We start from the raw sequence: 14,702 nt of genomic DNA, 5'->3' as shown, positions 1-14,702 counted from the left end.
GTTCCTGAGCTTGGGGTTCCCCAATCTCCAGTGTCCTACTCTGTTACTGCAGGCCAGGTGCCTCTGGCCCCCAGTCCTGCTCTGGGGACCCTGTTTCCTGGTCCTAAGCCCAGGCACCCTCTACACAGCCCCACACCTTGGTTCTGACTTGATTTTCCTGCTTGCTTTCTCAGCCATCAGCTCTCCAAATTTGTCAGGTGAGATACCCCTGCCTACTTCTCCTTACCTTTAGGGTCACAAAGCTTCCCCTGGAAGGGGGGAAGGGACCCCCAAGAGATACCCAGAGAGAAAATAGCGTGGAGGCCCGCCATTGGCAGGAGAAGCAGGAGGGAGCAGGGCTGGGCTTGGAGATATTTGCATCTGGGATTTATTTTGGGGCTTAAAGGCTTGAAGGGAGGGTGGAGTCAAGAGGACATCTCTAACTCAGGGTCTTTTGTCCTCACTTAGCACCATTCACTGTCCCCAGAAGAAAAATGGAAAGATCAGGTTAATCCACCTTCTCTGTTCCCTGGGGCAGGGGTCCTTAATCTGAGATCCCTGGACTGACTGCCCCCCAAATGATCAGGGTGGGCCCATGAAACTGCAACCTGGAAGGGCCTACAAGTACTTCTTTATTTTCCCTAACTTCTTTCAGAAATTTAACATCCCCTTCAATGATGCATGTAGGAATATGGTGTAATCATTACCTGATTGACTTTGTCACCAGTGGAAATCCAGTGTTTTTACATCGCCTAAAAGTTGTTACAGCTATCTGTAAACATCATTTCCATTCATTAGTATTTCAAAACTACAGTACTTAGACTTAACACTAGATCTTGTGATTCAGTTAGATAATAGAGAAGCCCACTTATTATTATATCATGCATTTGTTTTTTGATGACCGTATTTCAGCATAATATGATTTCCTTTGTAACCCTATGCTTTTCATTTTATGCACCTAAATAATCTGCAATGGGGTCCTTAACTTCATTAGACATCAGAAGGGTTTGTGGCACCAAAAAGGTTAAGAAGTCCTGTTCCAGGAACAGATGTGTCAGGGGCCCTGTTGCCTGGTTTCTGGAGCCTTGGGATCCTGGGCCCACTACTTGGATGTTTGGGAACTGCCTAGGGGTTACCAGGAAGTTAAATCTGGATGAGGGCACCTGAGCAGGCTGACCTTCTTTGTCTTACTCCCTCCCCACCCTGCCCTGACTGCAGACAACACCTGCCACTTTGAAGATGAGAAGATCTGTGGCTACACCCAGGACCTGACAGACAATTTTGACTGGACCCGGCAGAATGCTCTGACCCAGAACCCCAAGCGCTCCCCCAACACTGGTCCCCCCACTGACATAAGTGGTACTCCTGAGGGTGAGGAGATGGCCTGCTGCTCCGAATGGAGGGATGCTTCAGGGAGGGGTCTAGTGCCGGGGAGCCCCAGTCTGAGGGGAGACACAGCCCTGCCTCAGGGAGCGCCAGTCTGAGGGGAGACACAGCCCTGCCTCAGGGAGCCCCAGTATGAGGGGAGCACAGCCCTGCATCAGGGAGTGCCAGTCTTAGGGGAGACACAGCCCCTACTCAGGGAGCCCCAGTCTTAGGGGAGACACAGCCCTGCCTCAGGGAGCCCCAATCTGAGGGGAGACACAGACCTGCCTCAGGGAGCCCCAGTCTGAGGGGAGGCACAGCCCTGCCTCAGGGAGCACCAGTCTGAGGGGAGACTCAGCCCTGCCTCAGGGAGCGCCAGTCTGAGGGGAGACGCAGCCCTGCCTCAGGGAGCCCCACTCTGAGGGGAGACACAGCCCCTCCTCAGGGAGCCCCAGTCTGAGGGGAGACGCAGCCCTGCCACAAGGAGCACCAGTCTGAGGGGAGACACAGCCCTGGCCTACGGAGCAGCAGTCTGAGGGGAGACACAGCCCATACTCAAGGAGCTCCAGTCTGAGCGGAGACACAGCCTTGCCTCAGGGAGCGCCAGTCTGAGAGGAGACACAGCCCTGCCTCAGGGAGCCCCAGTCTGAGGGGAGACACAGCCCCTCCTCAGGGAGCCCCAGTCTGAGGGGAGACACAGCCCTGGCCTACGGAGCAGCAGTCTGAGGGGAGACACAGCCCATACTCAAGGAGCTCCAGTCTGAGGGGAGACACAGCCTTGCCTCAGGGAGCGCCAGTCTGAGGGGAGACACAGCCCCTCCTCAGGGAGCCCCAGTCTGAGGGAGACACAGCCCTGGCCTACGGAGCAGCAGTCTGAGGGGAGACACAGCCCATACTCAAGGAGCTCCAGTCTGAGGGGAGACACAGCCTTGCCTCAGGGAGCGCCAGTCTGAGGGGAGACACAGCCCCTCCTCAGGGAGCCCCAGTCTGAGGGGAGACGCAGCCCTGCCTCAGGGAGCGCCAGTCTGAGGGGAGACACAGCCCCTCCTCAGGGAGCCCCAGTCTGAGGGGAGACACAGCCCCTCCTCAGGGAGCCCCAGTCTGAGGGAGACACAGCCCTGGCCTACGGAGCAGCAGTCTGAGGGGAGACACAGCCCATACTCAAGGAGCTCCAGTCTGAGGGGAGACACAGCCTTGCCTCAGGGAGCGCCAATCTGAGAGGAGACACAGCCCTGCCTCAGGGAGCCCCAGTCTGAGGGGAGAAACAGCCCTGACTCAGGGAGCCCCAGTCTGAGGGAGACACAGCCGTGGCCTACGGAGCAGCAGTCTGAGGGGAGACACAGCCCATACTCAAGGAGCTCCAGTCTGAGGGGAGACACAGCCTTGCCTCAGGGAGCGCCAGTCTGAGGGGAGACACAGCCCCTCCTCAGGGAGCCCCAGTCTGAGGGGAGACACAGCCCTGCCACAGGGAGCGCCAGTCTGAGGGGAAACACAGCCCTGCCTCAGGGAGCCCCAGTCTGAGGGGAGACACAGCCCTGGCCTACGGAGCCCCAGTCTGAGGGGAGACGCAGCCGCTACTCAGGGAGCCCCATTCTTAGGGGAGACAGAGCCCCTCCTCAGGAAGCCCCAGTCTGAGGGGAGACGCAGCCCTGCCTCAGGGAGCACCAGTCTTAGGGAAGATGCAGCCCCGCCTCAGGGAGCCCCACTCTGAGGGAAGACATAGCCCCTCCTCATGGAGCCCCAGTCTGAGGGGAGACGCAGCCCTGCCACAGGGAGCGCCAGTCTGAGGGGAGACTCAGCCCTGCCTCAGGGAGCCCCAGTCTGAGGGGAGACTGCCCTGCCTCAGGGAGCGCCAGTCTTAGGGGAGACACAGCCCCTACTCAGGGACCCCCAGTCTTAGGGGAGACACAGCCCTGCCTCGGGGAGACACAAACCTGCCTCAGGGAGCCCCAGTCTGAGGGGAGACAGACCTGCCTCAGGGAGCACCAGTCTGAGGGGAGACGCAGACCTGCCTCAGGGAGCACCAGTCTTAGGGGAGACACAGCCCTGACTCAGAGAGCGCCACTCTGAGGGGAGACGCAGCCGCTACTCAGGGAGCCCGATTCTGAGGGGAGACACAGCCCTGCCTCAGGGAGCGCCAGTCTGAGGGGAGACGCAGCCCTGCCTCAAGGAGCCCCAATCTGAGGGGAGGAGACACAGCCCCTCCTCAGGGAGCCCCACTCTGAGGGGAGACACAGCCGTGCCTCAGGGAGCGCCAGTGGAAGGGAGACACAGCCTTACCTCTGAGAGCCCCACTCTGAGGGGAGACACAGCCTTGCCCTCAGGGAACCCCAGGCTGAGGGGAGACAGGCCCGCCTCAGGGAGCGCCAGTCTGAGGGGAGACACAGCCCTGCCCTCAGGGAGCCCCAGTCTGAGGGGACACACAACCCTGCCTCTGGGAGCCCCAGTCTGAGGGGAGACACAGCCCTGCCTCAGGGAGCGCCAGTCTGAGGGGAGACACAGCCCTGCCCTCAGGGAGCCCCAGTCTGAGGGGAGCACAGCCCTGCATCAGGGAGTGCCAGTCTTAGGGGAGACACAGCCCCTACTCAGGGAGCCCCAGTCTTAGGGGAGACACAGCCCTGCCTCAGGGAGCCCCAATCTGAGGGGAGACACAGACCTGCCTCAGGGAGCCCCAGTCTGAGGGGAGGCACAGCCCTGCCTCAGGGAGCACCAGTCTGAGGGGAGACTCAGCCCTGCCTCAGGGAGCGCCAGTCTGAGGGGAGACGCAGCCCTGCCTCAGGGAGCCCCACTCTGAGGGGAGACACAGCCCCTCCTCAGGGAGCCCCAGTCTGAGGGGAGACGCAGCCCTGCCACAAGGAGCACCAGTCTGAGGGGAGACACAGCCCTGGCCTACGGAGCAGCAGTCTGAGGGGAGACACAGCCCATACTCAAGGAGCTCCAGTCTGAGCGGAGACACAGCCTTGCCTCAGGGAGCGCCAGTCTGAGAGGAGACACAGCCCTGCCTCAGGGAGCCCCAGTCTGAGGGGAGACACAGCCCCTCCTCAGGGAGCCCCAGTCTGAGGGGAGACACAGCCCTGGCCTACGGAGCAGCAGTCTGAGGGGAGACACAGCCCATACTCAAGGAGCTCCAGTCTGAGGGGAGACACAGCCTTGCCTCAGGGAGCGCCAGTCTGAGGGGAGACACAGCCCCTCCTCAGGGAGCCCCAGTCTGAGGGAGACACAGCCCTGGCCTACGGAGCAGCAGTCTGAGGGGAGACACAGCCCATACTCAAGGAGCTCCAGTCTGAGGGGAGACACAGCCTTGCCTCAGGGAGCGCCAGTCTGAGGGGAGACACAGCCCCTCCTCAGGGAGCCCCAGTCTGAGGGGAGACGCAGCCCTGCCTCAGGGAGCGCCAGTCTGAGGGGAGACACAGCCCCTCCTCAGGGAGCCCCAGTCTGAGGGGAGACACAGCCCCTCCTCAGGGAGCCCCAGTCTGAGGGAGACACAGCCCTGGCCTACGGAGCAGCAGTCTGAGGGGAGACACAGCCCATACTCAAGGAGCTCCAGTCTGAGGGGAGACACAGCCTTGCCTCAGGGAGCGCCAATCTGAGAGGAGACACAGCCCTGCCTCAGGGAGCCCCAGTCTGAGGGGAGAAACAGCCCTGACTCAGGGAGCCCCAGTCTGAGGGAGACACAGCCGTGGCCTACGGAGCAGCAGTCTGAGGGGAGACACAGCCCATACTCAAGGAGCTCCAGTCTGAGGGGAGACACAGCCTTGCCTCAGGGAGCGCCAGTCTGAGGGGAGACACAGCCCCTCCTCAGGGAGCCCCAGTCTGAGGGGAGACACAGCCCTGCCACAGGGAGCGCCAGTCTGAGGGGAAACACAGCCCTGCCTCAGGGAGCCCCAGTCTGAGGGGAGACACAGCCCTGGCCTACGGAGCCCCAGTCTGAGGGGAGACGCAGCCGCTACTCAGGGAGCCCCATTCTTAGGGGAGACAGAGCCCCTCCTCAGGAAGCCCCAGTCTGAGGGGAGACGCAGCCCTGCCTCAGGGAGCACCAGTCTTAGGGAAGATGCAGCCCCGCCTCAGGGAGCCCCACTCTGAGGGAAGACATAGCCCCTCCTCATGGAGCCCCAGTCTGAGGGGAGACGCAGCCCTGCCACAGGGAGCGCCAGTCTGAGGGGAGACTCAGCCCTGCCTCAGGGAGCCCCAGTCTGAGGGGAGACTGCCCTGCCTCAGGGAGCGCCAGTCTTAGGGGAGACACAGCCCCTACTCAGGGACCCCCAGTCTTAGGGGAGACACAGCCCTGCCTCGGGGAGACACAAACCTGCCTCAGGGAGCCCCAGTCTGAGGGGAGACAGACCTGCCTCAGGGAGCACCAGTCTGAGGGGAGACGCAGACCTGCCTCAGGGAGCACCAGTCTTAGGGGAGACACAGCCCTGACTCAGAGAGCGCCACTCTGAGGGGAGACGCAGCCGCTACTCAGGGAGCCCGATTCTGAGGGGAGACACAGCCCTGCCTCAGGGAGCGCCAGTCTGAGGGGAGACGCAGCCCTGCCTCAAGGAGCCCCAATCTGAGGGGAGGAGACACAGCCCCTCCTCAGGGAGCCCCACTCTGAGGGGAGACACAGCCGTGCCTCAGGGAGCGCCAGTGGAAGGGAGACACAGCCTTACCTCTGAGAGCCCCACTCTGAGGGGAGACACAGCCTTGCCCTCAGGGAACCCCAGGCTGAGGGGAGACAGGCCCGCCTCAGGGAGCGCCAGTCTGAGGGGAGACACAGCCCTGCCCTCAGGGAGCCCCAGTCTGAGGGGACACACAACCCTGCCTCTGGGAGCCCCAGTCTGAGGGGAGACACAGCCCTGCCTCAGGGAGCGCCAGTCTGAGGGGAGACACAGCCCTGCCCTCAGGGAGCCCCAGTCTGAGGGGACACACAACCCTGCCTCTGGGAGCCCCAGTCTGAGGGGAGAGACAGCCCTGCCTCAGGGAGCGCCAGTCTGAGGGGAGACACAGCCCTGCCCTCAGGGAGCCCCAGTCTGAGGGGAGACACGCTCCTAACCTACTAGACTGGGAAGAAGAGAAGCAGCCAGAAAGCTAAGAACTCACAAGTCCTGGCCCAGAGTCCTGTGCTGTGCTGAGGCAGGGAGGACAGATTGGGGTGGTGTGAGGCACCTGGGATTCAGATAGGTGATAGAAGGGCAGAAAGGAGTCAGGTGGAAAGGGGACTGGGAAGGCTGAGGAGGAGAGTGTTGGTACATCTCCCCTTCTCTGAAGGCTACTACATGTTCATTGAGACGTCAAGGCCCCGGGAGCTGGGGGACCGTGCGAGGTTGGTGAGTCCCCTGTACAACGCCAGCGCCAAGTTCTACTGTGTCTCCTTCTTCTATCACATGTATGGAAAGCACATCGGTGAGTTGAAGGACCAGGGAACCTGCCCGAGTGAGTGCTGCTGCTGGGAGGGGGCAGGGGTCCACCAGAAGCTGGGGACTGGTCTGCCTAAGGCCTGGGCTTCCCAACTCGGCCAGATCACAGGGAGTGTGATTGTAGAGAGTGTGAGCAGAATCTGGGCAAGAGGAAGGTCCAGAGAACCAGCTTGTCTGAGATAATCAAGATAAGACTTGAGATAATCAAGTCTTCCTGAGTCTGCAGAGAAAATGGCTTCAGCAGGATGAGGTGGAAATCTTAGAGGGGATGGAGAAGTCAGCTAAGAGGCTGCATATATTGAGTGCCTGCCAGGTGACTTTCTGGATGCTCTGCATCTGTGGTCTCATTAACACTCACAGCCACTGAGTGAGTGAGGTATTACCATATAAACCAGAGAGGTTAAGCATATGCCCAAGATCACACAGCAGCCCAGTTCTGCTGACTCTCCCAAGCCCTAAACACAGGGTTGGAAGGGAGCTGATTTGTGAGCAGTGAGGGGAAGTCCTACTTCCTATGCACAACCGTGAACCCAAGAAGTGTGCCCTTCGGGAAGAGACGGCTCTGGTAGGAGCGTCACATTAGTCAGTGAACTTGTCCGTTCAACCGTCACCTCCAGGCATCCTGCTCTGTGCCTGGCTTCGGGTACTTCAGAGAACAGGATGGACAGGTTCCTCATCCTCTTGGCACCTCCAGTCAAGTGGGAGAGACAGACATGAAATAACTCGTTGCGCCAGGTAGAATTTAGCGACCACTGTGATGTGTGTCTGCAACAGCAGGACGGGGGTCAATGCAGCTGATAACAGGGAGACTTGACTGACTCTAGGGACCTGATTATGGAAGACTGCTGAGGAAGTGACAGTTTTAATTTTCTTTGTTTACATATTTACGGGAAAGGTAATGTCTTTTGCACAAGTCAAAAGGTACATAATGAGAGCCCCCTTCCCATCCCAGTCCTCCTGCCACCTAGAGTGCCTCTCCAGAGGCAATCAAGGTACTAGATTTGAGGGGGGGCGGCACACTTCCAGAAATGCTTTATGTGTATAGAAGCCAGTACACATGTATCCTTTTTCCCCACATTTTATATACTGCGTTCTGTGCCTCTTGACAATCATGCCCTAAGAGGTCACAGAAATCTTCACTGTTCTTCTTGGCTTCACAGCAGGGGAAGTGACTTTAACCAAGTGTAGACCTAAAGGCTCATTGTGAAGTGTCCACAGCTGAAGCAATGGGTCAGGCTAAACTGATGAACCAGAATAAGGGGGATGGGACCTTCTGCAGCCGCTGGAGCCCTCCAGGCTCTCTGCACAAGCCAGTTCATTCGTGACTGAGTCTGGACTTTGTGAGAAGCTTCCTGTGAGATAGGTGGGGGTGGGGATGAGCGGGACCACATTGCCCACCTAGAGTAACCAGTTCAAACCAATCCTGGTTTGCCCCAGCCTTTCCTACCTTTAGCACTAGAAGTCCCACATCCCAGGCAAACCAAGACAGGTGGTCATTTTGTCCTCAGCTCAGGAGAAGCACGGGGAACCCAGCTGGCAAGAAGAGCATGTTGGATACAGGAAGGCCCTGGGAGATTAAGCTTTAAGAGCTGGGGTGCCTGGGAGCAGAGAAAGCCCTGAGGGAGCTGTCTGTGTTCCAGAGCTTGCTAGGTGTCCCCCAGTAGGTGGGACAAACACCAATCATTGAAAACTCCTGGGAGGCAGACCTGAATTCCACCTGAGGAAGATGCTATAAGCACCAGATCTGCCCAGCAAAGGAGTCCGCTATTCTGTCCCTGGGTAGGAGGAGCGTCTAGCAGGGGTGCTGTGGAGGGGACCCCTGTGCCAGGTAATGTTACTCCCCCGCTCAGCCCTCTTCCCTCACTGTCTTCTCCAGGCCTCCCACACCTGGTCCGCCCCTGCCTGCTTCTCTGATCTCATTTTCTGCTGCTCTCCCGTGACTCCACTCAGCTCAAGCACACTGATCTCCTTGCTTTTCTTTTATATTTGAGGCAGGTTCCTTCGTGCCTTAGAGGCCTTTACTTGTGATGTTTTCCCTGACCTGAAATGTTCTTCCCCCATCATTCAGGTCTGCTTGGAGAGGTCCCTGACAGCCCCACGTAAAACACTTTTCCATCCCTTTCCTGTATTATATTCTTTATTGTGGTTTCCACCCAACGAGCATAAGCTCCAGGAAGCAGGGTTCTTTGTCTTATTCATGGATGTGTCCCTGGTGTCCAGAACAGAGCCTGCTCAATTAGGTGAATGAGTGAATGAAAGGGAGGTAGTGGAGCCTGGATTTGATGACCCCTGAGGTAACTTCTAACTCTGAGATGCTATGAAAGTCCCTTTTCAGTCCTGATGACAGTCATAGAAAGTTCTTCATTGAGCATTCAAATACTGAGAGCAGGTAGCAGTTTGATGGGAGCTTTCCCTGTGGAATCAAATGAGAGAAGATGAGAATCCCAGTAACTACCACTCCACAGAGTGGGGAGTGCTCTGGGCAAGGGGAGCTACAGTTTAAGGCCTCAGAATTCACAAGTAGCACAGAGGGCTCCCACCTCCAACCTGGGAAGAATTCCTGGAAGAGGTGGTGTTTCAGAAAGACCTTGAAGCACAAAAAGATTTGGTCAGGGGAACATAGTAGGGGAGGGCATCTCAAGCAGTGGGAACAGACCCTGGCAAAACCCAGGGTCTGCAAAGCTGGACTATGTCCAGGCTGCAGACTGTAGCTCAGTTCAGCTCCGGAGGTGACAAAGAAGAACATAGTGAGCAGGCGCCCTTAGGGCTCTGGCTGAGCCTGTGAAAGGCTGTCAGGAAGAGGGGAGATCTTGGAGCTGGTGGAATGACCAGGGAAGGGGGCAGAACTTCAGTTTTGGTTTGAGCAGTGAAAAGGTGGGGTTCTCCCATTTGAGTCCTTGGAACAGGGTGGTGAAAGAGGAAGGAAAAGTTTGAAGATTGAGGCTAGACCCTGGGGATTCGGGGATTGGGATAGGAGAAAAATCTCCAAGAAGGGGGAAGAGAGGGAGTTCCCCTTGGGGGCTGGTGAGAAACCCAAAAGGCACTGGGGCTTGGGCCCTGCCTATGCCAGTGTGGCTCCTCCCAGCCCTCTGGGTGCTGGCTGCAGCCCTCTGAGGGCCCCATCTGCTGGCAAGGGTCCCCACAGGCCTGGGATCTTTGGGGTGTTCCTCCCCCAGGCCCAGACCTGCTGCTGGGGTGGGGTGGGCATTTCCTGCTGTCCTGGTCCCTCCTTTCCCCACCCCTCCCACCCCACCTGGCAGCTCCAGGCACCAGCTGTCCCCAGACCTTGTGTCTTGCTGACTCTCCTTGGTCCAAGCCAACTCCTTTGCTCTCAGGCAGGTAACATTTGGTGGCCCTCCCCCACCGGGGGTCTGTCTATCTGGTGTCACAGATGGTGTGGCATTGTCTGTGGTCAGTGCCATGGAAATGCCAGGCACCAGGTGCCACCTAAGATTGATTCCCCTTCCCTCCAAGCCAGGTCTTCATGTCACAGGGGGCTCGAGATAGGCTGGCAGCACCAGTGAAGGGGCACCCCCTTGTCTGGGTGCTCCTTGCCAAGGCTGGATCCACTCTTCCTTTTTCCAGTGCCTGTTAGCACCTCCACAATTCCAGGCCCCTGGGTCTGTGGGCAGAGGGGCTCAGCACCCCCTAGGTTAATACCTTCAAAATTTCACATTTTACCACAGCTATGTAGCACATACACTAATACTTTTCTTTAAGTCACCTCCTTTTTTCTTAGCTTTGTCCTAAGCATCAATATTAGAGAAGTTGTGGATTTGAAGCGCTCACTTTATTCACCTCTTAAAACATAAGTATTACATTTTTATTGAGGTATAATTGACATTATATTAGTTCCAGATGTACAACATTATGATTTGAAATTTGTGTATATTGCAAAATAATTACTACAATAAGTCTAGTTAATATCCATCACCAGAATATTTTTTCCTTACGATGAGAACTTTTAAGATCTACTCTCTTGGCAACTTTCAAATATGCAATACAGTATTAGTAACTGTAGTCACCATTACATTACATCCCCAGGACTTATTTTATAATTGGAAGTTCAACCCTTTTTAGTTTCTTCACCCATTTCACCCACCCGCCACCCTTCAAGTGTTAAATTTTTAAACTTGGTTCCTGTACCATCAGGGGATTCACTGGTGGTGCTAGTGGTAAAGAACCCACCTGCCAATCCAGGAGACATAAGAGACGTGGGTTCGATTGCTGTGTTGGGAAGATCCTCTGGAGAAGGTAATGGCAACCCATTCCAGTATTCTTGCCTGGAGAATCCCCACAGACAGAGGAGCCTGGCGGGCTACAGTCCATGGGGTTGCAGAGAGTCAGACATGACTGAAGCAACTCAGATCAGATCAGATCAGATCAGTCGCTCAGTCGTGTCCGACTCTTTGCGACCCTATGAATCGCAGCACACCAGGCCTCCCTATCCATCACCAACTCCCGGAGTTCACTCAGACTCATATCCATCGAGTCAGTGATGCCATCCAGCCATCTCATCCTCTGTCATCCCCTTCTCCTCCTGCCCCCAATCCCTCCCAGCATCAGAGTCTTTTCCAATGAGTCAACTCTTCACATGAGGTGGCCAAAGTACTGGAGTTTCAGCTTTAGCATCATTCCTTCCAAAGAACACCCAGGGCTGATCTCCTTCAGAATGGACTGGTTGGATCTCCTTACAGTTCAAGGGACTCTCAAGAGTCTTCTCCAACACCACAGTTCAAAAGCATCAATTCTTCGGTGCTCAGCCTTCTTCACAGTCCAACTCTCACATCCATACATGACCACAGGAAAAACCATAGCCTTGACTAGATGAGCCTTTGTTGGCAAAGTAATGTCTCTGCTTTTGAATATGCTATCTAGGTTGGTCATAACTTTCCTTCCAAGGAGTAAGCGTCCTTTAATTTCATGGCTGCAGTCACCATCTGTAGTGATTTTGGAGCCCAGAAAAATAAAGTCTGACACTGTTTCCACTGTTTCCCCATCTATTTCCCATGAAGTGGTGGGACCGGATGCCATAATCTTCGTTTTCTGAATGTTGAGCTTTAAGCCAACTTTTTCACTCTCCACTTTCACTTTCATCAAGAGGCTTTTGAGTTCCTCTTCACTTTCTGCCATAAGGGTGGTGTCATCTGCATATCTGAGGTTATTGATATTTCTCCCGGCAATCTTGATTCCAGCTTGTGTTTCTTCCAGTCCAGCGTTTCTCATGATGTACTCTGCATAGAAGTTAAATAAACAGGGTGACAATATACAGCCTTGACGAACTCCTTTTCCTATTTGGAACCAGTCTGTTGTTCCATGTCCAGTTCTAACTGTTGCTTCCTGACCTGCATACAGATTTCTCAAGAGGCAGGTCAGGTGGTCTGGTATTCCCATCTCTTTCAGAATTTTCCCCAGTTCTCAGCATAGCATAATGACTGGTATCTACCATTATATGGACAGAGGAGTCCTTGGGGTTGCAAAGAATCAGACACAACTGAAGCAACTTAGCACACACTTACCTCCAGAAATCAATGCAGTAGCATCATATACCACCAAGTGTGTGCACTGTGTGCTTTGGGAATCTTGCTTTGTGTTCAGACTTGGGCCCCAGTGTCCTAGGACAACTCTCCTGCCTAGAGGAGGAAGGGTGTGTGTGGGTGTGTTCCAGGGTTGGGGGGGAATTACTGATTAGGAAGTAAGGGAAGTCATGAGAGAAACTTTGCCAATTGTCTTGATGAACGGAAGCCGTGCCGCTGTCCTCTCTCTGTCCCACGCTGAGGTCCCCTCTGGGATGACAGGATGCTCACCAGTCTGCAGTGGGGAGAAGGTCCCGTCCAGTGGGGGCAGTGCTGCAGGCCCTGGTAGGGAGTCGAGGGTGGTGAATGGGGAAAGCAGAGAGTGGCCACTCACTGCCACCTCTCCTCACGCCCGACACAGGCTCCCTCAACCTCCTGGTGCGGTCCCGGAGCAAAGGGGCCCTGGACACGCATGCTTGGTCCCTCAGCGGCAATAAGGGCAACGTGTGGCAGCAGGCGCATGTGCCCATCAACCCGAGCGGGCCCTTCCAGGTGAGTCACCCGGGCCTGCCTCTGCTTACAGCTCTCCCGGCCTGGGGCAGGCTCCCGGGAGCTGAGGAGGGAAGCATGCAGGGATGGGGGGACCTTCCTGGGAGACAGAGGGTAAAGGCTGGGAGCAGAACCTCCCTCACCATGCTCCCTGCTCTCTGATCCCACTCCAGATTATTTTTGAGGGTGTCCGAGGCTCAGGCTACCTGGGGGATATCGCCATAGATGACGTCACCCTGAAGAAGGGGGAGTGTCCCAGGAAGCAGATGGATCCCAATAAAGGTGCAGGGCAGAAAGTGGGTGGGGGGGCGCCTTTGTCAGGGGAGGTGTTGTTGGTGCCTGAATTGGGGTTCCAAGTGGCGGGGTGATGGGGTGCATGTGTTGGTAGCTGTGGAAACAGGTACTGGTGTGTTTGGTACCCACCTCGGGCCCCACCCTGGTTCAGGCTGTGGGCTGCGTGGACAGTGAGACGACCAGACCCTCCTGTGAACTAAGCTTACGGTAGCAGCATCTGTGTCTGGGAACGTCTCTCTGTATGTATATGTGTGTGTCCAAGTGTGAACCTGTACCCCTTCCCACACTGGGGCCCAAGTGTTTGCAATAATATCAGTTCGAGGTTACCAAGAAATTACTACATTCCAGGCGAGGTGCAGATACCTGTATATGTATGGTCTCATTCATTCCTCACCACAGTCCTCTGGAGTGGCTCTTCCACTCATTTTATTTTTATTTTATTTTTACTTTATTTATTTTTGTCATTCCCCATTTTCTTTTCTGTTTTTGGCCACACCACAAGGCATGTAGGATCCGTAGTTTCCCAACCAGGGATCGAACCCCTGCCTCCTGCGGTGGAAGCGTGGAGTCTGATCTGCTGGGTGACCAGGAAAGTTCCCTGTTAGACTCGTTTTATAGATGAGGAAGCTGAGGTCCCTGAGGTCGAATGAATTGCTCTGTGTCTTCCTTAGTGAGCCATAGGCCAGGATTTGGACCCAGCAGGCAGAGTTAACCCCACCTCACATCTTGCAAGTGTGTCTATGTGTACAGAGCGGGGCAGAGGAACGACCCTCGCATGGCTTGCCTGCCCGCCTGCTCCTCCCTGGCCCTGCCGAGCTGACCAGAGCCCCGGCCTGTGTCCCTTCTCTCTCCCATCACAGTGGTGGTGATGCCGGGCAGTGGAGCCCCCCGCCAGCCCCTCCCACAGCTCTGGGGGCCTGTGGCCACCTTCCTCTTGGCGTTGCAGAGATGATGAGAGCTGCGTGGCCCGCCCCCACCCCGCCCCCCCGGCACACCAAAGTGTCCGCATCGTACCAAAGACTGACCCCACGCCAGCCGGGGTGCCCAGGGGCAGAGCCGCCTGCCCAGGAGGGGGCCGGCATCGGCCGTGAGGAGGAGCAGAGAACAAGGACAAAGGCCCAACACTGAGGCCCCGGAGACGGTTGTTCGACACACGCACACACCCACACACCCACACACACACACAGAGATATATTAAAGCACAAGTTTCTATCCAACCTGCCAGCACCTTCTTTACTGCAGAGACAGGGGACTCTCCTGAATGACGCCCGCCCCCCAGGGACCTCAGCGCCACGTGGTCCTTGTCAGGGCTGCAGCCGCAGCGTGTTTCTGCCCTTCGTCTGGCCCCGACTCCAGGCTCAGCTCAGCCCAGTGGCTTCCCCAGCAGGAGCCAGAAGGGGAGTGGGCATAGGAGCTCTGACCTGGGCGGGACTCTGGGACTCCCTGGAATGGAGGAGGCCAGGGTCGGAGGGGCCCTGAGGAACTCTGTGAGCTGTGTGGATGACACGAAAGATGAGGCACTAGCTGCATGGAACCCTGTTCCCAGAGTGAAGGCCAGATGCTGGAGAGACCAGGTCACCCCCAGCGCCTGGCCCATTCA

At 56.5% G+C, this 14,702-nt stretch overlaps 1 protein-coding gene across 3 annotated transcripts in view; it reads left to right on the top strand.

Annotated features, from left to right (window-relative positions):
* MDGA1 (MAM domain containing glycosylphosphatidylinositol anchor 1) overlaps positions 1 to 14,319 on the top strand; it is a 66,705-nt gene extending 52,386 nt beyond the window's left edge. For 2 of the 3 annotated variants that reach the window (XR_015152688.1, XM_086370626.1), the window contains exons 12-17: positions 174 to 197; positions 1,198 to 1,350; positions 6,595 to 6,729; positions 12,681 to 12,811; positions 12,982 to 13,090; positions 13,963 to 14,319. Coding sequence is in view for 2 of the 3 variants with exons in the window: in XM_086370626.1 (XP_086226752.1) it covers positions 174 to 197; positions 1,198 to 1,350; positions 6,595 to 6,729; positions 12,681 to 12,811; positions 12,982 to 13,090; positions 13,963 to 14,054 (644 nt within the window). In the remaining variant the exon portion in view is untranslated. The remainder of the gene's footprint in view (positions 1 to 173; positions 198 to 1,197; positions 1,351 to 6,594; positions 6,730 to 12,680; positions 12,812 to 12,981; positions 13,091 to 13,962) is intronic. The other variant, XM_086370627.1, reaches the window with a different exon arrangement.
* The last annotated feature ends 383 nt before the right edge of the window (positions 14,320 to 14,702 follow it).

The sequence above is a fragment of the Bos grunniens genome, chromosome 23 (genome assembly GCF_055505025.1).
Source record: "Bos grunniens cultivar Pamir isolate PY7600 chromosome 23, Bosgru_T2T1.0, whole genome shotgun sequence".
NCBI lineage: Eukaryota > Metazoa > Chordata > Mammalia > Artiodactyla > Bovidae > Bos > Bos grunniens.
Note: the sequence above shows the minus strand (reverse complement) of the source record. Positions and strands in the feature narration are given on the sequence as shown.